Here is a 22,019-nt window from a genome sequence, read left to right on the forward strand (position 1 = left end):
CTTCTAATAGCCCCTGGAATACTCCCATTTTTGTTACTAAGAAAAAATCAGGAAAATGGAGATTGTTACAAGATTTGAGAGCTATAAATGCAACTATGGAAGACATGGGGGCCCTCCAGCCCGGCCTCCCTTCCCCAGTGGCTGTGCCTTTTCAGTATAATGTCATAGTTATAGATCTACAGGAGTGTTTCTTTGCCATTCCCCTGGCTGATCAAGATTATAAATGGTTTGGTTTCAGTCTCCCTTTAGCTAATTTTAAACAGCCCTATAGAAGGTTTCAATGGAAGGTTTTGCCTCAGAGAATGAAAAATAGCCCTACCTTGTGTCAGAAATTTGTAGACCAAGCTGTACAAAATGTTAGAGGAAAAGATAAAGATCTATATTTGATACATTATATGGATGATATTTTGGCAGCTCATAAGGACAGAGCCTTGTTGCAACAAATTTTATCTGAATTGATTTGAGACCTTGGAAAGCTGAGGTTTAAAGATAGCTCCAGATAAGATACAAGTAAATCCTCCTTTTTCTTATTTAGGGAGGGTATTAAATACCCATACCATGAGTCATGCCCCTTTGCAGCTGTGGAGAGATCATTTACTAACTTTAAATGATTTCCAGAAATTATTAGGGGATATTAATTGGATATGCCCACATTTAAAACTGACTACTGCAGATTTAAAGCCTTTGTTTGATTGCTTAAAAAGTGATCCTAATCCCAGTTCTAAGAGAAAGTTGACTAGTGAGGCAGAGTGGGCTCTTGTTAAAGTGGATCAGGCTTTAAATGATCAGTTGATTAGGATTAATATTACCAGAGGATGGGGCTTAATTATTCTCGCCACAGAGCATACACCTACAGGATGCTTGTGGCAAGAAGGCCCATTGGAATGGCTCCATCTACCAGTGACCCCAAGAAAAATAGTTTTATCTTATCCCAGCTTGGTGGCACAATTAATTATAAAAGGTAGAAAAAGACGTGTGGAACTTTTTGGAAAAGAAGCAGCAAATATAGTGATTCCATTTAATAAGGATCAACTGCGATTTCTTTTACAAAATAGTGATGATTGGCAAGTTGCCCTGATAGATTTCAGGGCTCAAATTTTGTTTCATTTGCCCTCAAGCCCCCTATTGCATTTTTTGAAAACACATCCAGTGATTTTTCCAAAGAAATTTTCTATTCAACCTCTAGAAGAGGCAATTTTGGTTTTCACAGATGGTTCCTCTAATGGTAAAGCAGTCACAATTATTGATGGAAAATCCCATGTTCAGGTAACTGAAGAGACGTCGGCCCAGAGAGCTGAGTTGAGGGCGATTATTTGGGCTTTTCAACATTTAAGAGACCACACCTTCAATCTTTTGACTGACTCCCGATATATTGTCGGGTTATTTCCTCATATTGAAACTGCTAATATTCATGAAAATAAGACTACCATCTTCTCCTTGTTATTTGGTTTACAGAAGGAAATTAAGCATAGAGATAAGAAATATTTTGTGGGACATATTAGAGCCCATTCCGGCTTGCCCGGCCCTTTGCATGAAGGAAATGCTTTGGCAGATGCATTAACTAAAGTAAGTGCTTTAAACTTACATGAAAAGATTGACAAGGCCAAAAATTCTCACAAAATTCACCATCAAAATGCAGCTGGTTTAAGGTATGAATTTCATATCCCTAGGGAAGCAGCTAGACAAATAGTTATGTCCAAATTGCCCAACATTTAATCCATCTCCACCATTAGGAGTAAATCACCGAGGCCTTAGGTCTAAGGCTCTCTGGCGAATGGACGTAACTCACACCCCGGCCTTTGGAAAACTGTCCTTTGTGCATGTTACCCTGGATACCTTTTCTCATGTTATTACAGCCTCTGCTAGATCAGGTGAAGCCACAAGAGATGTAATTCAGCACTTGTTTCAATGTTTTTCCCAAACAGGACTCCCCGAACAGATAAAAACAGATAATGCCCCAGCTTATACTTCTGCTGCTTTTAAGAGATTTTGTCAGCAATTTTCTATAGTGCATTCAACAGGAATACCTTATAATCCCCGAGGCCAAGCCATAGTGGAAAGGGCGCACCAGACTTTAAAAAGTCAGATAGCTAAATTAAGACAGGGAGAATTTAAATGTTCCTCTCCACATCATGTTGTACACCATGCTATGTTTGTAATTAATCATTTTAACATGGACACACAGGGGCAGACTGCAATGATGAGACACTGGACTCCTGAAGGGGCTACGACTCAGCCTCTGGTTAGGTGAAAAGACCTCCTTACAGGAGAGTGGAAAGGGCCAGACACACTGCTAACTTGTGGGAGAGGGTATGCTTGTGTGTTTCCACAGGATTCCACTTCTCCTGTTTGGACCCCTGAGGTTACTAAGATCCCTGGGGTCCTGGGGTCCTGGAATCCGGGACCGAGGAAAGATGGGGAGACCAGAAATTCATTGAGTCCAGACCTGAGGGAGCCAAGGAAACGCCAAAGGGCGAGTGACCCTTCACCTGAGGCTTCACCGCCAGTACATCGCTTCAGGCACCTGGCGCTTCAGGAGACATGCTGATCGAGTTCAACCGTATTCTGCCCACCTCAAGTACCTTACCTTAAGTATCAGAGCTTAAGTATGATGTCGCCGTCATTGTACTTAAACAACCACCTCCAGCATGGTACCAACTTGGGGCCAGCTAAAACATCTCGCTCAGCGAGCTGAAGAACTAATAGAAAGGGGGAGATATGAGGCCACTCCTATGGTACTCTGCTTGCTGTGTTGGCTTGTCAGCCAAGGCCCTCCAGCTCACAGAAAGTTCATTGGGCTTATTTGCCTAATCCACCTTCTTTCCAGCCTGTTGATTGGATGAATGAGCCCATTCGTGTTTTTGTTAATGATACTCTTCTTTTGGGCAGGGCTTCCATCTATCCTAATAATGTTAAAACAGTGGTCAGCACTTCCTTCAATTTTTCAGGCGTGTCCGTTTATCCACCTATTTGCTTTGCCATACCTTCCTCTCTACAAGAAGCAGCTCCAGTTTTGAATGGATGCATTAGCACTTCCTTGAAAGGCATGCTTACTGATTCTCCGAGAAGCGATGACAAGAGAGACTTTTGGTCTTTACAGCTGCTGATGCCAGGGGCGCAAGAAAGACTATGTGATGCCTTAAAAAAGGCAGCCCCTCATTTAAAGGACTAACCGAGCTGTGCACTCACCACTTCGGACTCTGATGAACAAGGACTACAGGCCTGGGAAAGCATAAGCAGAATTTCTGGCTTTCCTCGGAAAGAATGCATGTACGCCATAAAGTTATCTATTCCCATTGCTGCCACCAGACATTTTCTGACCGAATGGGGGTGCCCCTATCTTTTGAATCAACGATGGGACTTAATTTATGTAAAACCTTATAGGTCCACGTGGAATAATTCATTTCTCCCTATGCCTTTAGTAATTACTAGGTGGCATGTTAATGGATGGGTTCCTCCTTTAGTGAGCTTCGATGGGACAGGTCCCATGCAGCCTGAGTTATGGAATGCATTGGCTGCTATGGCACCTGTGATTTTACATAGACCTTTAAATGAACAAAGATATATCGTACGGGCCTGCTTGCATTCTCCCTATGCCTTTTTGTTGGCCAGAAATCAGAGTGATTTGGAAGTTTCTGAAGGAGAAACTGTTTACAATGTTATATGTGTGGATTGTTTTATATCAAATTATGTTGATGAGAATGATTATAATAATTATAAGGCTGTGATGATTGTAAAGCAACCACCATATTTGATGGTTCCTGTAAAATTAGAGGGACAATGGTTTGATGATTATGCATTTAAAGTTTTCTATGAACTTAATGGCTTAATTTCTCGACCTAAGAGATTCATTGCAGCTCTGGTTGTGGGAATAACTGCTTTGATTGCCAGAATTGCATCAGTTACGGTTTCTGCTGTTGCCCTGTCAAAAGAATTGCATATGGCCTCGTTTGTCGATCAGCTGTCCAAAAATGTCTCCGTCGCTCTTACTATGCAGGAAATTATAGATAAGAAAATAGAAAATAAGGTCAATGCTTTAGAAGAAGCAGTTCTGCTTATGGGGCAAGAAATTACAAATTTAAAAATTAAATTATCTTTAAGGTTCCGTGCTGAATTTAAATGGATGTGCGTTACCCCTCTACAAGTGAATGAGTCCATGCACTCTTGGGAACGCGTTAGAAATCATATTTTAGGCATCTAGAATCATTCAGATTTTAGTATTGATATTTCTAAGTTTCATCAAGATATTCAGAATATGAAACAGGCGGAGTCTGACTTTTCCTCTCAATGGCTTTCTAATTCCCTCTTCGAAAATCTGGAGGGGGATCTTTCCCAAGGATCCTTTTCTACAATAATGATTAATGCGGCCATGTGCTTATGCCTGTTAGTTCTGATTTGTGTAACAGCCCCGTGCCTTTTCAGGATACTCAGCCGAAGTGTCTCTGCTCTATCTACTGAGTTTCATACCTATGCTCTAAAAAATAAAAAAGGGGGAGATGTCGGGAGCTGTGTTAGGCATTACTGACAAAATGGAGGCACGGTCCCCAGCCCCCTCTCCTCATTCTGCAGGCACGGATCCCGGGATGAAGGAGTTAGGCCTTGTAAATCTGACTTGTCTTTTCCTCTCCTTGGCTCAGTTGACTGAAAAGGAATATTAAGGTGCTTATTGTTCTTAAGAGGAGCATGCGAAGGCACAAAGCCTTCTGCAGTGTGTTCAGAAAATAATTCATAAAGTTAATCATTGACATTTGTTCAAGGACTTTTACAAAAGAGTGTTCCAGGATGAGCACATAGGCCATAGCTTGAGGTCATGGGAGGGATTGATATATGAAGCCTATTTGTGAGGAGAATGTTTATGCAAAGTTTACTGAATTTAGGGCTTAGAAATAATTAAAATAGTTAGAAGTTAAAGATTTAAGGAATGGTGTAAAGTTAGCATATTTTACTATAGCTTATAGAAGTTAGGAATTTTTAGAGACACTATAGCTAGAAGCCTTTTTAAGAGATAGTGAGCTCAGGATGTTAGGGGCAAACAGGATTTAGGAAGATAAGTAGTAAACTGAGGAACATAGCATGAGCTACAATGTAATCACAAGTTAACTATAGGACACATTAGAGGAGGTAGATAATAGATGATAAGGCTGATTCCGAGAGAATCACTGAAGCAGGAACTCTGTTTGAAGAGCAACAGTGATTTATGGAGATAATAAATCTGGGAGAGGGGGAACTGAAAATGTCAAACCTCTGGCCTAATGTTTTTGTAAAAGTATAAAAGAGAATCTTAAACTTGGAATAAACAGGCAGTCCATAGAAAACTGAGAGGCTGTCTCATTTCTCTTGCCGACAGCGTCCATCTTTTCAGATTGAATCCCTGGTTGCTGGAGCTGGACTCCGGCACTCAGGCACTGAATGCAAACGTCAAAGAGGTAGACTCTGAAGGGAGATTCAGTTCGCAGGTTGTCCACACAAAACTGGGCTGAAGAGCTCCCTTATGTGCAGACAGGCGGTGATCAAACATGTTTTTTATCCGCATGTCATAAATAAGAATCCAGATGCACAGAGAGTTGAGTGACTTTACATAGAACCAAAGCTGGTTCACAGCGATCTCCATTAGAACAGCCTGTCTCTCTTAAAATCAGAAAGCTTCTGAGAGCTGGAGATAAGTGGTATGTTCAGGGCCAGCTGGGGTGAGGGAGTGATATCAGATTACAATGCAATCCAGAGTCTTTAAAATTATTGGTCATAAATAGAAGCCAAGAGCTTGCAGAAACTCAAAGAAACATCCTCTGCAGAAGAGCGAGGATGGTAAAGCAGGTCTCTGGGTGGCAGCGAGCATAGAGGCAGAGATATGAGAAAAGAAGCAGAGCGGTGTTTTCCTGAGAAAGCTGGTTTCATTTTGTCTTAGCATCTTAAAGGACTTCCTGAGGACAGGCGGCAAAGGAGGATTCAGGCTCAGGGCGCACTAGCAAGAAACACAGGGAGGTGGAGTGGGCGAGTGATCACCCCCGCCCTTCTGTGGTCACCCCCGTTCCAAACACACACTGCTGGGTGCCCACTGTTGACATCGCAGTCTAGATGTACATCCTCATGGGATTTTCTTCCCACTCAGGCAGACAGGCCAGGCTAGAAGCCACTTCCTCCTCGACGGGCCAGCCCCAGGCCTCAAAGAACGGAGCCAGGTTCTTCTGCACCTTTTCAGAGAACTTCCTCACCCACAGGTTCATCTTGCCAGGATTGTCATTGGGGATGTCAGAGAGGGTCTGGTACTCAGCAAAGAGCTGGGTGAACGGCTCCCACCCAAAGGCCTCCTGGAGCTGGAAAAGTAGGAAGGGGCAGAATGAGGTGTAAGTCTGTGAAATACTGCAGCATACGTGTTTACAAGTGAATCTCATTTCCTGTGATTTCTGTGTGTGTGTTAAGTCGCTTCAGTTGTGTCCAACTCTTTGCCATTCCATGGACTGTAGCCCACCAGGCTCCCCCGTCCATGGGATTCTCCAGGCAAGAATACTGGAATGGGTTGCCATTTCCTTCTCCAGGGGATCTTCCTGACCCAGGGATCGAACTCGCATCTCTTACGTCTCCCTCACTGGCAATGGGTTCTTTACCACCAGCGCCATCTGGGAAGCCGTTGTTAGCTGTGCTTCTTTACTTGCCCGTCTCCCCATCTTACTTCTGATCATAAACACGATCGTGTTGGCTCATTCCACTTTTTGGTCACAAACCCTGTACCCTTTGAATCTAGTAGGGGGCTACACAAGGAAGCTAATTGCTGAAAAGAGGTAAATCCTTAACAAATGACACTTATCTCTGTTATCTGTAATTTCTTTAATTAAAAAGAAGTAGTATTCTCAGTTCCCAAGTGTATTCTTGACTTAGGCATCATCAGACAGATTTGAGCTCAACTGAGATGGGAATTCGGTCCCCAAATCTGGGAACTTACAATATCTTTCAGACATAATAAAATCTTTTTTTTTTCTTTTTTTTCAAGCCATCTCAGACCTGTGACTATTTTCAAGGCTCCTGTTTTTCTCTACGGGACACTGCCTTTGGAGCAAAACAAGAAATTAGCAGGCATGTCACAAGCAGTTCAACATGTGAGTGACTCATACTTCATAGGGAAGAACCTACCTGAAAGCCATGGGTAGGAAACTCTTATTTGCTAAGATTATAGAAAGTTTTGATTCCCTGGTGGCTCAGATAGTAAAGGGTCTGCCTGTAATGTGGGAGACCTGAGTTCGATCCCTGGGTTGGGAAGATCCTCTGGAGAAGGAAATGACAACCCACTCCAGTACTCTTGCCTAGAGAATCCCATGGACAGGGGAGCCTGGTGGGCTACAGTCCATGGGGTTGCAAAGGGTTGAACATGACTGAGCGACTTCACTTTCACTTTTCACAGAAATTTAGAGCTAGCAGCGATCTTGGGGTTTCCAAGATCTCCCCCTTTTATGGAGGAGAATCCTCTGAGTCTGGGGTATGAGACCGCAGGGACAGGCGCACTTTGTTCAGCTTCCCTGTGATCTCACGGCTGTGTCCTCACTGACGTGGCCTTGTGAGTCCTCCTGCTCATCTCTATTAATACATCACCACACTGAACATATTATTACACATATAACATTATGAAACATCTGCAGTGTGTCAGGTACTGCGCTAGGCCAAAATGATTAGGGCTCTCGTCCTTCTGGAGGTCCCTGGTCAACCGGAGAGACGGACATATAAGTAGACAAATTACAAAAGAGGCTGGCTTGTCCAGGAGATGATGTTGGGAAAAGAGGACAAGAGAGCTGAGTTCGGACAGGTGATGTGACAGGAAACAGACAAGACGTTCAGCACATCTCAGCTGCAGGAGGGAAGCATGGGGAGACACAGAAGCCGAATCAGCAAATGCGTTCCTAGTGGGAAGTAGCTCCGTAAACTGCAGGATAATCAAGGAGGTGGGAAACTGGGGGCTGGAGGTGTTGGTGAAGGTCTGATGATGAACGGCCTTCAAGACCCATCTAAGCATTTCCCCTTTCTTCTGAATGTGAAGGAGCACACTTGAGGGACTTAACCATGGAATATTCAGATTATTTTGGAGTTGGTGTGGAAGGTGGATTGAAGGTGGTTGAAGCAAGATGGGGGAAAAACTTAAGAGGCTTTCAGAGCAGAGAGGAGGATGCTGAGGATCTGGGCTAAGGCAATGGCAGGAGGAAAGAAGGCAGAGCAGGAGATCTGACTGGGGCATGGCTTTCACAGCTTGAAAATATTAAACTTCAAAGCAGGATGGGAGAGGGGAAAGGGATTTCTGCTTATGTCACAGGAAATCAACTCACTTCGAGACTTTGGTGTTCTTCTGTTGGGTTGGTTATTTACTTATTCATTCTGAAGACACTTTGGCTTCAAGTGGGTGGTGGAAACCTGACAATTTTCTTGACAGTTACCTCCTAAGAGGTCTTCTTGTGATGCAGTTGCTCCTCACACTATGAAGGGATGCAACACTCACTTGACCCCATAAAACTAAGGTGAGGGAAAGCAAAGCAAGACAATCACCATTTCCGAGGCACTCGTTAGGGGTCAAAGGACAAGCCAGTGAGTGGGAGAGATATGACTCAGTCTCAGGGGTGTCTTACTCAGAGTGTCTGCTCTTGCCTGATATACCCAGAGACTGTATGTCTCTCTAGTTATTTTTTTCTCATAATAGTTGTCATTTTCTTTTACATATACAAAAGCACAGGATGTGAGTGGGGCAGGTGTCATTATCTGCATTTTAGAGATATTTGACCTGAGAGGCACCACCCCGCAGCCAGGGAAGGTGGTGGGCAGGCTGGTGGGGGTGGAAAGGACTTGGCGAGCTCCTGGGATCTGGGATGCCCCATGATGGAGGGCCTGGGGGCACCCATCTCCCTGAATTTCTGCTCAGTACCTGCAGATATGTTTCCAGAGCTGTCCACACTCCCCAGTCGCACAGGGGGGCTCCCTTCTCCAGGTGTGTTTTGATCCTATTCTCCCGTTCTGGAGGGCTCAGAGCGGGGTGGGCCTGAGCCCTGGGGATGCCCAGGACCGTCTCGTGCACGTACACCGACCACAGGTTGCAGGTGGCCTCAGTGGTGTGCGGGGGGAGCTCCCACTCCTTCCGCTGCTGGTTGTGGCCCAGCTCATGCACGGGGCCCCAGAGTCCGTGGCTTCTCATGCCCATCTCATCGATGAGCTCCGACACTGACTCCAGGTGGCACATGATGGGGTAGCCCGAGTGCATCCAGCCTGGGAACGCAAAGGCAGAATGAGGCTCGGGGGGAGGGTCCACCCAAACCCATCTCCCTTCGTTTCTCTCCAATGGGTAACTTTTCCTCACCATCCTGCCTGCACCCGATAATTCCAGAATCTCCCTGCTGATTTGGAAAGCTGATGCCCCGCCTTGACTTGGTCCAAAGAGTGTCCAGCCTCCTTCCCATACTTCCACTCTGGAGTTAAACGGCTCCCACTTTCTCTGGCCCCAAAGAATATTAATTCTTTACACAGCCATTCCCACTATAATTCAGTGCTTCCTTTCGTGTGAGTTTCCTTTGCATGCCAGTCTGCAACATTAGGTCTTGTATCTGAATCTGAGATCCTTGAGGCTAGGCAGTGTTATTCCTTCTCTTGTAGAAACCACTGTTGTCCAAATTCAACAATGCTTTTTAACAATGAAAATCTTTCCCTTTGTTAAAAGATTACAAATACGGCCAAAGGAATTTTTTTGAATTTTTCCCCCCTTTTTTAAGCAAAAGATGTCCTTCTTTTCTCTGCTGCTGCTGCTAAGTCACTTCAGTCGTGTCCGACTCTGTGCGACCCCATAGATGGCAGCCCACCAGGCTCCTCTGTCCATGGGATTCTCCAGGTATGAACACTGGAGTGGGTTGCCATTTCCTTCTCCAAAGCATGAAAGTGAAAAGTGAAAGTGAAGTCGCTCAGTCGTGTCTGACTCTTAGCGACCCCGTGGAGTGCAGCCCACCAGGCTCCTCCATCCATGGGATTTTTCCAGGCAAGAGTACTGGAGTGGGGTGCCATTGCCTTTTCTCTAAACCACTAAATACTTAGTATAAGTCTTTTTACCCCCTCTTTTCATTGCAAATCTGAATTATGGTTGAAGGAGATATCTCAGAGGTTATAACCTCTCCTTGAAAGAATCCTCACCAGCATCTTGAAGTCCTAGTACCAGTTTTTCTGAGACTGTTCCACCCTTCTGTGAATTCTTACCCTGTAGGTGAACATGATTTACCTTTTTGCATGTAAACATCTTTTCATCTCCATGTCTTCAGTTGCAGTTTTCTCCCCTTACTTTACCAGTAAAATTATGCCTTACACATATTGGATATTTTAAAAGGCAAAATAAAAGTCAGCAGAAAGGAAGCAATAACAAAGATCAGGCAGAAAATAACTAAAATAGAGTCAAAAACAATGGAAAAGATCAATAAATCCAAGAGCTGGTTTTTTGAAAGGACAGTCAACAAACTCTGGCCAGGCTCAGGAGAAGACCAAGTGGACCCAAGTAAACAAAGTATCAAAGTAACAAATGGTATTTCTCCCACAGAGATACAAAAAATCCTAAGAGAATCACCAGTCCAGGTTCGGTGCAGGATACAGGATGCTTGGGGCTGGTGCATTGGGATGACCCAGAGGGATGGTATGGGGAGGGAGGTGGGAGGGGGGTTCAGGATTGGGAACACGTGTACACCCGTGGTGGATTCATGTTGATGTATGGCAAAACCAATACAATATTGTAAAGTAATTAGCCTCCAATTAAAATAAATAAATTTTGAAAAGGGGGGGGGGAAAGAATACTGTGAACAGTTACATGCCAACAACCTGGACAAGAAGAAATGGACAAGTTTCTTGGACCAGTTTCTAGAAACACACAGCCTGTGCAAACTGCGACAAGAAGAAACAGACAATTTGAACAGATCACTCACTCACTAGAAGTGAAACAGAATCGATATATAGAAAAATACCTTGGTACAAACAAAAAGTCCAGGACTGGATGGCTTCACTGAGGAACTCTACCCAACAAACACAGTAGAATTTATACCGATCCTTCTCAAACTCCCAAAAGACCGAAGCAGACAGAATCCACCCAAAACCATTCTAGGAAGCTGTCATCACTCTGATACCGAAACCAGACAAGGACACTACAGAAAGGAAGGAAGAAAGAATGAAAGAAAGAAAACAACAGGCCCAAAGAAATGCAAAATAGTAAAGAAAAGGTGTCTACCCGCTAGGAGCATCCCTCTGGAGCACCTACCGGCTGAGATCTGCACATCAGCAACAATCCTCTCTGGACGGCGGAAAGGGAAGGGCTGGGCTGCCAGCCTGGCTATAGCCTCCATCATCTCATCCCAGAGGCGGAGCAAGGGCTCTGGGTCCTCCAGGGCCCGCAGGTCTGCAGTCGGCACGGTCAAGATAATGTTGTCTGTCGCGAGCTCTCCCCAGGGAGCCGGGCTCTCCTGAATACAGCTCCTCCACGCCTCCAGGGATGTCTCACCTGGGAATAAACATCATGGAACCTGTCACCCACTTCCTCCACCTCCCTTGAGCTGACCAGGAGGAGGACACTGAAATAAGGGACGATTACCATGCACATCTATATGCTGTGCAGAGAAGGACGGGCCCCCAGACCCTACCCTGTGTTCTGCCCTGAAGTCTCCATGGACACAGGGATTTCTCATTCCTGCCTCCACTGCCATCTCCAGCAGTCCCTTCTCCTGTCCACCAATCCTTTCGCCTCTGCTCCTTGGCAACCACCCCACAACTACACAGCATCCCCCGCTCTCCTCCTCCACGTTCAGTCCACTCACCCAGCTTGTAATACGGGGCAGGCACAGCCCTCTTGATGGTGATGGACACGGGCCCCAGGTTACAGCCCGTGGGCACGATGACGTAGAGAAGGCCGCCCCAGAGGTTGGAGACTGACTGTTCGGTCCTGTCCATATGGCACTGGTGAGTCACCACGGGGGCTCGAGACAGCTTGCTGGCACTCATCAAGTCATCGGTGTGGCAGCCAATCTGTAACTGGAACGGGAATTGCACCATGCGTGGGCGGAGCTGGTTCCCTGGGCTGTGGTTGCAGGGTTGTGTGTGGGAGGTTCTGAGAAAACTCCAGCCTCCCCTTTCTGTAAGTGGTGCATGCAAACCATGAGATGGTAGCACTCTAAAAGTCATATGCACTGAATGGTACGTAGAATCATATTTCTAGGGATTTAAACAGCTGCACAGTGGACTGACTTCCCTGGTAGCTCAGTAGGTAAAGAATCTGCCTGCAGAGCAGGAGACCTAGGTTCGATCCCTGGGTTGGGAAGATCCCCTGGAGAAGGAAATCCCATGGACAGAGGAGCCTAGCGGGCTACAGTGCATGGGATCGCAAGTTGGACACGACTTAGCGACTAAACCACCACCACCACCACCACCACAGTGGACCACCATCAGGCAGACCAGACATAACCCTGAGGCTGATACTGACTGGCAGCTCGTGGTGCCTCTGTACTAGACAGAACTTGGGCTCCTACACCAGGGATCAAGCCCCTGAGGCGGTTCTGATGCCAGGAATAAAGCAGAGGGAATCCTTGGCCGCTCTTCGTGCCAGACAGGAGGCCCATCAGACACAGTTGGACATGGGATGAGGGCTCATCCCGGCCTCCCTTCCTGCTCAGACAGATAAAGTGCATCTCGTCTGGAGGCCTGGGACTGCTTTTCTCAGGGTTACTGCAAGTGAGCGCGAGAAGGGAGACTGACCTCCAAGAGACCCTAACCGTGGTAGGAAGTGATCCTCAGAATTGAGGCAGGAGCAATTTTAATTTGGCATCATGGTCTATTTTTGTGAGTGATGGGGTTATGCACACCCTTTAGGGATGAAGGTAAAGATGTAAAACCCAGAAAGGCCGGGCTGGGAAATGCCTGCGGTTCAGAATATGTCCGGTGTCCTTTCCCCCACATTCCCGTCGGAAGGTGGAGAGTTGAGGGCTTGTCTTAGAGGACTCGGTCTGAGGTGAGGAGCTCTACACACGCACTCAGTTGGGTCCTCCTCTCTGCGACCCCATGGACTACAGCCCGCCAGGCTCCTCTGTGTCCATGGGATTTTTCCAGGCCAGACTACTGGGAGCGGGTAGCCATTTCCTTCTGCAGGGAGTCACTCCCTTAGGCTCCCAGAAGCTTAGCTGCTTCACCTGTAACGTGGGTAGGACGATGCCTTCCTGCACTCTGGCAGAAGAGCAGTGAGCTGGATGAGAATGAAAGGAGGCAGTGGTGGGGTCCGAGCCTTACCTTCAGGCCGGCGCAAGCTGCAGCTTCACACAAGGAGACTTCTGTAAGTTGTCCGTTTGGGAGGTAAAGCCCTGTACTCATCCAGGCATCATCGCCTGGGTGACAAAAGGCACAGCAAAGGCTGAGTTCTTCCCCGGCTCGGAGCCTCGCAGCACCTCCCAGAGCTACAGCCTTGTCCTGCACATCTCAGCTCATCCATGCTTCCTGCCTGAAGCCCACCTAAGCCCAGAGCAGAACCCCACTCCCATCTCCTTGAAAGTGCCTGATGGAGAAAGGAACTGGCCCACCGAACCTTCAGCCCCTACAATATCCCACGGAGCCCACGGGCCCCCCCGCCTGTCCCCTGCCAGGCCCCTGGTGGCCTACTTGGGTTGCGTGCATCGATCTCCACTGTGTGTTCTGATGGGCACAGATTGGAGCCGCAGGACCAGGCTCCAAGCCCCTGTGCCAGCTCGGAGCAGTCAGTGCCGGAGCGCGCCAGCTCTGTGGCCAGGCAGAGCACCACCGCCTCACAGGAGTCACCGGCCACCGGGTTCTCCCGGCTCACAGCTGGGAATCCCGAAAGACGAAGCCGCAGCTGCTTCCTCAGGAGCCGGTGCAGGGAGGCATAGGCAGGGACCCCCTTTGCGGGAATCTGGAGGAAGGCAGCTCCATCCACTCTCAGTTTCGCCAGCCAGTTCTTCTCCAAGTTGCCACCCTCGAGGTTCAAGTTAGCCTGGAATTCAGACAGCGCCTTGCGGAAGTGGTAGTTCAGGCTGTCGGCGGAAGGGACCGGGAAACAGCCCGGGTCCAAGGTCCAAGGTAGGATGCTGAGGCCAAAGCTGTTCAGTATGAGGTTACCGGGGAAATCAGCCAACGCGGAGCGGCCAGGGTTCTGGGAGGCCCACCACCAGGCGTGGCCCCCGATCAGCAAGCCCCCACCCTCGGCCACAAACTCCTGCAGCCTCTTAGCCTCCTTGTCGCTGTAAGCTGTACAGCAGTAGACGCACACGTCACTTGTCAGATGGGGCTCAAGACTGCACTCAAGACCATGCTCCAACAGCAGGGTGTGCAGTTTTTCTAGACTGGTGTTCACCCCAACTTTGCCTGTCTGGCCTTTGGCCAGCCAGCGCACAGCATTGAGTAAAAAGGGTCCTAAACTGGGATTAGAGAGCATGCCCTCATGGGCAGCCAGGACCACCCGGCCCTGGCCATAGCGGGCAGCTGCCAGGAAGCATCGGAGAGAGGCATCTAAGCCCAGGGGGAAGGCCAGGGCCCCGTGCACCAGCAGCTGCGAGGGGAGTCCCCTCGTCCCGATGTCAAGCTCCGAGATCCCTTCCAGGAGCTGCTGCTGATCCTGCCTGAGGTCCTCCCCACACCTGGAAAAGGAACAAAGGGGCTGCACTCAGATGGGGAACCACAGAGACCGGCTCACTGAATACAGAAATCTGGAAGGGTAGGAGGTTACACAGTTCACACCAATTTTCTCACTCTCATTAGTAACACTGGAGATTTGAGTCACTTGTATGACTCACTTTATTGCAGTGGTCTGGAACTGAACTCACAGTATCTCTGAGGTAAGCTTACTATTGAACATAGAAATGAATGAAGTTAAAAAGTACCTCTATTCTTCAGAGTAACATTTCTGTAAAGAAGGCAGTATAGAACATCAAATCCCACTCTCCACATGCTAGTTCTGATCTAGGAATGTGTTACAAGTAAACTCTTCATACTACACTTGAAGATTTATACACTCTTTTTAAAGGGCTTCCCAGGTGGTGCTAGTGGTAAAGAACCCACCTGCCAATGCAGGAGACATAGGAGATAGGGGTTCAATCCTTGGGTCGAGATCCTGCCATGCCTGCAGGAGGGCATGGCGACCCGCTCCAGTATTCTTGCCTGAAGAATCCCATGGACAGAGGAGCCTGGTGAGCTACAGTCCATACGATCACAAAGAGCCAGACATGACTGATGTGACTTAGCGTGCACTCTTTTTAAAAAGTGTCACTTAAATGTGACGACTGCATTTACTACTTGTTACTGAGAAAAAGAAGGCTGAGCGCCGAAGGATTGCTGCTTTTGAACTGTGGTGTTGGAGAAGACTCTTGAAAGTCCCTTGGACTGCAAGGAGATCCAACTAGTCCATCCTAAAGGAAATCAGTCCTGAATATTCATTGGAAGGACTGATGCTGAAGCTGAAACTCCAATACTTTGGCCACCTGATGTGAAGAATTGACTCACTGGAAAAGACCCTGATGCTGGGAAAGATTGAGGGCAGGAGGAGAAGGGGACGACAGAGGATGAGATGGTTGGATGGTATCACCGACTTGATGGACATGAGTTTGAGTAAGCTCCGGGAGTTGGTGATGGGCAGAGAAGCCTGGCATGCTGCAGTCCATGGGGTTGCAAAGATTTGGACACAATTGAGTGACTGAACTGAACACACAGAGGGGGCTGACTCACGTGCCATAGTTTGCCAAACTCTGATGTAGAATCTAGATCAAACTTCTAATTTACAAGAAATACAGGGATCAAAGGACTTTATTCAACTTCACTATAGGGATTCAGTCAGCAAAACACAGACTTTTTTCAAGGAAACACATTCTATACTATGGGGAAACTGTTCAGGACAAAGTACCTAGTTTCCTTAAGAAAAAAACAGCAAGAGATAAAAAGATTGGAAAGAAAACTCAGTATTTTATGAGACATAGAAGTCATATCAAGCTATCAAAATATTTGGGTTTTACTAAAAGATCAATTCAAAAAACTATGAAAAAATAAGACAATTATGGAAATGGATAATGACATTAAGAAATTATTACTTCTTTTAGATGTGATAATGGTACCTTCTGGTTATGTTTTCAAAACATAAACAAAACAAAAGGTACTTCAGATTCCGTGGCAGAGATGAGAAATGTAGGTGTAGATGAAGAAAAACAAGAAAACAGGTTTAGTTTGCTGGATAGGAGTCCTTCAGAACTATTAAGAGGAATTAGTTGGTGAGATTTACCTGTTTGTCCCTGAGACTTAAAGAGAAGTTGGAATGAATCAGATCCACCCTGGTTCTCTGAATAACTCATCACCTCCCAACCCTTTCAGAGGGAGCCAAGTCTAAGCGTGCCAGGCCTTGGGGCTGAGGACACTGCTAACTGCTTTCTAAATGTGTGTCTGCCCTTCCTTGACTGGTCTGATCTCCAGTCAAGATCAAACAAGTCATTCCTAAACAAGTCAACCCTGAATATTTATTGGAAGGACTGATGCTGAGCTTCAATACTTTGGCCACCTGATGTGAAGAGTCAACTCACTGGAAAAGACCCTGATGCTGGGAAAGATTGATGGCAAAAGGGGAAGGGGGTGGCAGAAAATGAGATGGTTAGATAGCATCATCGACTCAAGAGACGTGAATTTGAGCAAACTCCGGGAGATAGTGGAGGACAGAGGAGCCATGTGTGCTGCGGTCCATGGGGTTGCAGAGTCAGACACAACCTGGCAACTGAACAACATGCCCTTCCTTACAGCAGAATCTTGACTTCTTCAGAGGTGCCAGTGCCCATTTAAAAATATTCAGCCCTTCAGGCCCTCTGGCAGCTAGGTTGGCCAGGTAAGCTAATTTTGGCCACTGAAACATTACAGAAGTCTGATAGTCAGGGCTTCCAGAAAACATATTACTATCTACATTAAAAGAGACATATGCAGCAGGTATATTCATTATAGCTTATTCTTGCTGGGGTGTAATTATATTGCCAAAAATAGTAGTAGCAATCTTGAAATCATAAGGATAAATGTGAAGTATCATCATAGGGAGAGGTGTGGGTCATGGAAGTGGTAAAGGGGAAGAGAGACAAAGATAGAGGGAGATTGGGAGGGAGAGAGAAAGAGAGAGCAAGAGAGGGAACGAATGAATATGCATGAATGAACCTGGGTTATCATAAAGCAGGGAGTTGATGCCACAGTCCTGATTATATGCCTGGACTTTGTTACAGAAGAGAAATAAACTACAAGATCAGTCCACTACAGCATGGCTTCTATTACCCGTGGCTACGCATAGTGAGTCACTGATTTAACGAGCTACACAAAACCACAAACATCCAAAACTTCTGACCTCCTCTAATCTTTCCTTTCCTGGTCCTGTACAGCTCCCTAAGTGGCAACAACCGTCCTTAAAAGTATTTGATCATGGAAATCTCGACTCCTGTCCTCTCTCCTCACTCCAGTTCAGTTCACCGGCCAAGCCTGGAGGCAGAAAGGAGCCAAGGTACTTGTCTCCCTCAAGCTGTGTCTCTGGCCGTCACTGTGTCTTCTCTTGGGCTCCAGTTCCCATCAGACATCCCTCCATCAGGACTCCCAGCTCTCCTGCTGAACAGGCCTAGCATAGCTCCAGCCTGTACCACGGAGCCACCCGGGAAGCCCCCACCCTGCCCAACCCAGGCATCAGACAGACTGATGAATAAGACAAGCACTTCTAACAGATCGATTGTTGCTCTGGCCACAGACAGCAGGAAAAGTGAGAACTCAGCCCTTCCTGTGCCTTAGTGCATTACACTTGTCTTTACCTTTCTTTCTGGTGGTTCTGAAAAGCAGTAGAAAACCAAGTGTATTAAAGCGAAGCTCACCAATGAGGATCAGATTTATTGTGGACACGCATCAGACTCCCGGGAGGGACACCACTTACCTGACCTGGACAGGGATCTTGGGCACCTTCTTGGAGACCTTGAAGCGGCCTGTGTCCCCATAGGTGTCAGTGAAGTACACTCCGGCCACACTGGTCACCTGGTTCCCTGGGAACTCGGACAGCACCTTGTCACTACCGTGCTGACTGGCCCAGTACCAGGCCTGGCCCCCGATGAGCAAGCCCCCACCACGTTTCACAAACTGGATCAGTTCTGCAGTCATGGTGTCATTGTAGGCACTGATGCAGTAAACCTCCAGGGGTTCTGCTGGTTCTGGGTGAACCTGTGCCTCCACCCCGGAGCCCTCCAGGATGTGTGCTAGTGATGCCAGCGATGGGTGCACGCCAACAGGCGCCCCAGGAGAGGGAGAGAGCCAGCGCACTGCATTGAGAAGAAACGGGGCCAGGCCGGCATCCAGCAGATAGCCCTCGTGCGACACCACCACCAGGCGGCCTCGGCCATAGAAGGAGGCCGCGATGAGGACCTGGCCTTTATCGTTCACCATCACTGGGAAGGCAGCCTCTCCAGTAAGAAGGAGTTCACTGGGAACAGGGCTTTCGGGTACCTCCCAGCTTGTCACTCCATCCATGAGGGCCTCAAAGGCAGCCGCAGGAGTTGTCGCCATGGTTCAGTGAGCTGCAGGAGGAGAAAGCAAAGACTCAGCTTGGTCAGAACAAAGGAAGAAATGTGTGGGGCAAAGAAAAAAAAAAAGAAAGAAAACTGAATGCATTCAGGGACTGCCTTGGTATTCCAGTGGTTAAGAATCTGCCTTGGCAATCCAAGGAACACAGGTTTGATCCCTGGTCCGGGAACTAAGGTCCCACATGCAGCAGGGCCATAAGCCACCCTTGAGCCCCAACAGTGAGCTGGTAGAGCGGATCCCACAAGCCACAGCTAAGACTTTATGCAGCCATAAATAAATACATAAATAATGCATTGGGATGAAAACCACTTGTTAGGTACCCCGAGTGGTGGAAGGCCCGGGGGTTCAGCAAGGAACACAACAGACAAGGTCCCTGCTTTCACGAATCTAATATTTGAGAAGGGGAAGGACAATAATTAGGTAGACAAGCAGATAAAATGCAGCCATTAATAATCGTTAGATGAAAATAAAACAGTGATGTGATATCCAGCAACCAGAAAATTACTTTAGATGGGGTTACAGTAAAGGCCCACATGAGAGAGTGACATTGAAGCTAAGACCTGAGATTTAAGTTGAGACCTGAAATGCTGCAAGGGAGCACTTTTTTCTTTAACTTTTTATTTTACATTGTATTGTGGTATAGTCGATTAACAGTGTCATGATAAGTTTCAGGTAAACAGTGATGGAGAAAGTGAAAGAAAGTGAAGGTGAAGTCATGCCCGACTCTTTGTGACCCTAGGGACTGTAGCCTGCCAGGCTCCTCAGTCTGTGGAATTTTCCAGGCAAGAGTACTGGAGTGGGTTGCCATTTCCTTCTCCAGGGGATCTTCCCAACCCAGGGATTGAACCCGGGTCTCTCTCATTGCAGGCAGACACTTTACCACACTTTACCGTCTGAGCCACCAGGGAAGCCAAAGAGTGATGGTAATGTAACTCAAGCAGACACATACATGTATCCATTCTCTCCCAAACTCCCCACCCCTCCAGGCTGCCACATAACATTGAGCCGAGTTCTCTGTGTCATACAGTAGTTGTTTATCCATTTTAAATATGCAGTGTGGACATATCCATTAAAAACTTTTGAACTATCCCTTCCCCGCAGCCTTCTCTCTGGGAGCTTTTTAACAGAGAGAAGCCCCATGGGGGCTGGAGGAGCAGAACCTGAGTGGTGTGAGGGTGGGGCTGGATTCCACAGGAGCAAGAAGATCAAAGTAAGAGTTAAGCTGAGATGACTCAGGACATTACTTCTCTGGACAAAAAGGTCAGTTGACCTTTCAGAAACAAAATTCGTTCTGGTAGCTCTGACTAAATGATTGGGAAACACCTCCCAGTTTATTAGGTCTGCCCTCACTAGGGAGTTCCCTACCTCTACTTTGGGGAACATTCTGAGGTTTCCCAGGACTTTGAAAATTTGGTGTGCCTAAAACTGAGTTCATTTTTCCCTTCCGAGCAGCTCCTCTTGGATAAACTATTTATACACCAGTCTTCCCATTTGTATAAAGAGAACAGTACATCCTTTGGAGGATTGTTTTGGAAGATAAAGAGAATCCAGATAAAAACGTCCAGTGTCAGGTAGGCAAGGAGAACAGAAATCACGAGTGTCTGTCCCTCTGCTGTGCTTTCTGGCCTCTCCAAGCGACAAGAGCCAGGTAGCAGGCGCGCTGTGTGCCCCAGACCTCATCCAGCAACAGCCCTGGAGGACTCTCCTGGGCACTGGGAGACCTTCTCACCTGGGCAAGGGTCCAGGGGCAGACCTGAAGTGGCGGTGAGCTGATATGGGGGAAGCTTCCCCTGGGGTAGAGCCATCCTAGGTGCATTCTGGAGCCCCTCATGGGTTACCCCAGGAATTGGGCTCCAGCTGCCCACAGCGGTAAACAGCTTAGTGAGAGATCCTTCTTTACTGGACCAGGGTCCTTCCCGGTTTCCTCCTCTCCTTGTCCTCACTGTGCAGCTCTGGGCTCACTTCCCAAGTAAACTACCTGTGCTCAGGTCCTTCTATAAGGCTTGGCTTTGGGGAACCACCGAAACTGACAAGCACCAAACACTTCCCTTCCAAGGACTCTCCTCCCTCCTGTTTCCATACACTGTCAGCCACCTCCATTTTGCCCTTGTTTTTCCCACTTATCAAATACCACTGCTTTCAATTTACATTCTTATCCAGAGGAGAGCAAGCTGGTTTCTGTCCCTAAGATGCATTCTGTAGTCTCATCTACAATCTTCCACAAGCGTCTCGTCCTCATCAGTTTCATCCACTCCCGTGGGAAAAGCTGGGTGCCTCCCCCTGGATTTTAAGCCTGCAGAGTTTGGGCTTTCCACAGTTTTCTAAACTTTTTTTCCTTTCACTTTCACTACCAATTCTCTAGAAGGCTTGGCTCCTTAAGCATGCCCAGTATTCCTCATAAAACTCCAGCTCCTTTTCTTTCTTTTTTTTAACTATCCTTCCCATCTGAGGGGCTTCCCTGGTGGCTCAGACTGTAAACAGCCTGCCTGCAATGTGGGAGACCTGGGTTGGAGCCCTGATCCAGGGATCCCCTGGAGAAGGGAATGGCAACTCACTCCAGTATTCTTGCCTGGGAAATCCCATGGACAGAGAAGCCTGGTGGGCTACAGTCCATGGGGTTGCAAAACGTTGGACACGACTGAGTGACTAAACAACAACAACCCATCTATCGCCTTATTCTGAATACTGCCTGCAGGAAAGTGAATTCACAAAAAAGTACGAGTCCCCAGCTGGAGTATGAAAGCCAGAGGGTGAATGATTTCAGTATGTGGGTTTGGGATGGAAAAGCGCAGCGAGAGATCAGGAAGTCTGAGGTCAAGCCTCTGACAAGACAAGTGAGCTCTTTCATGAATCTGAGCCTCCCTAGTTTTACAGGAAAAGCACCAAAAACAAAACAAAACAAACAAACAAAAAAACAAAACCCCAAAAAACCACAGGAAATGAGAAAAAAGACGTTCTCAGAACTCTGACTACAACTGTTACTACGTTCACATGCATGCACACGCACCCACAAACACACCCTCATACAACCACACATCTTCTGTCAAATTCTTGACCCAGAAATGCAAAGAGGCGAAAGGAAAGCGTTTCGAGACAACGAAAATAGGGAAAGGAAGGGCGAGAGGAAACCAGAACGTGAACCTAAGGAGACCAGAGACACCGCGACTGCCCACCGCCTGGAATGATCTCCGGCCTGCATCTGGCACCTGGGGGCGCACCGGTCTCCCCAGGTCCTCGGCCCCCGCCCGAAGCCACCCCCCCCCCCCAAATGACGCGCTTGGACCCGCGAACTCACGCTTCGGCGGGGCGGGGTGCGGGGAGCGGACCAGGGCGCAGGTACAGATGCGGAGGCGCTTCCTGTGCGCAGACTTGTAGGCCGGGGGAGCGGGGCGGGCCGGGGAGGGGGCGCGTCCTTCCCGGAGCCTCCGCCCCGCGGCCCCGCCCCGCCCGCCGCACCC

At 47.6% G+C, this 22,019-nt stretch overlaps 1 protein-coding gene across 3 annotated transcripts; it reads right to left on the reverse strand.

Moving 5' to 3' along the window:
- Positions 1–5,559: 5,559 nt before the first annotated feature.
- TCAF2 (TRPM8 channel associated factor 2) lies at positions 5,560–22,000 on the reverse strand. 3 transcript variants are annotated; one of them, XM_006071864.3, is made up of 8 exons: positions 21,857–21,999; positions 17,921–18,554; positions 13,636–14,627; positions 13,270–13,364; positions 11,808–12,021; positions 11,255–11,494; positions 8,900–9,237; positions 5,560–6,314 (listed from the first exon to the last, which is right to left on the reverse strand). In XM_006071864.3, the coding sequence occupies exons 2-8, from the start codon at positions 18,541–18,543 to the stop codon at positions 6,072–6,074; spliced, it is 2,745 nt and encodes a 914-aa protein (XP_006071926.2). In that variant the 5' UTR covers positions 18,544–18,554; positions 21,857–21,999; the 3' UTR covers positions 5,560–6,071. The 3 variants fall into 3 exon arrangements, with proteins under 3 accessions (XP_006071926.2, XP_044802938.1, XP_006071927.2); XM_044947003.1 differs by lacking the exon at positions 8,900–9,237 and having other exon boundaries at positions 6,134–6,314; positions 21,857–22,000; XM_006071865.3 differs by lacking the exons at positions 5,560–6,314; positions 8,900–9,237 and adding an exon at positions 9,914–11,141 and having other exon boundaries at positions 21,857–22,000.
- Positions 22,001–22,019: the final 19 nt, after the last annotated feature.

The sequence above is a fragment of the Bubalus bubalis genome, chromosome 8 (genome assembly GCF_019923935.1).
Source record: "Bubalus bubalis isolate 160015118507 breed Murrah chromosome 8, NDDB_SH_1, whole genome shotgun sequence".
Lineage (NCBI taxonomy): Eukaryota > Metazoa > Chordata > Mammalia > Artiodactyla > Bovidae > Bubalus > Bubalus bubalis.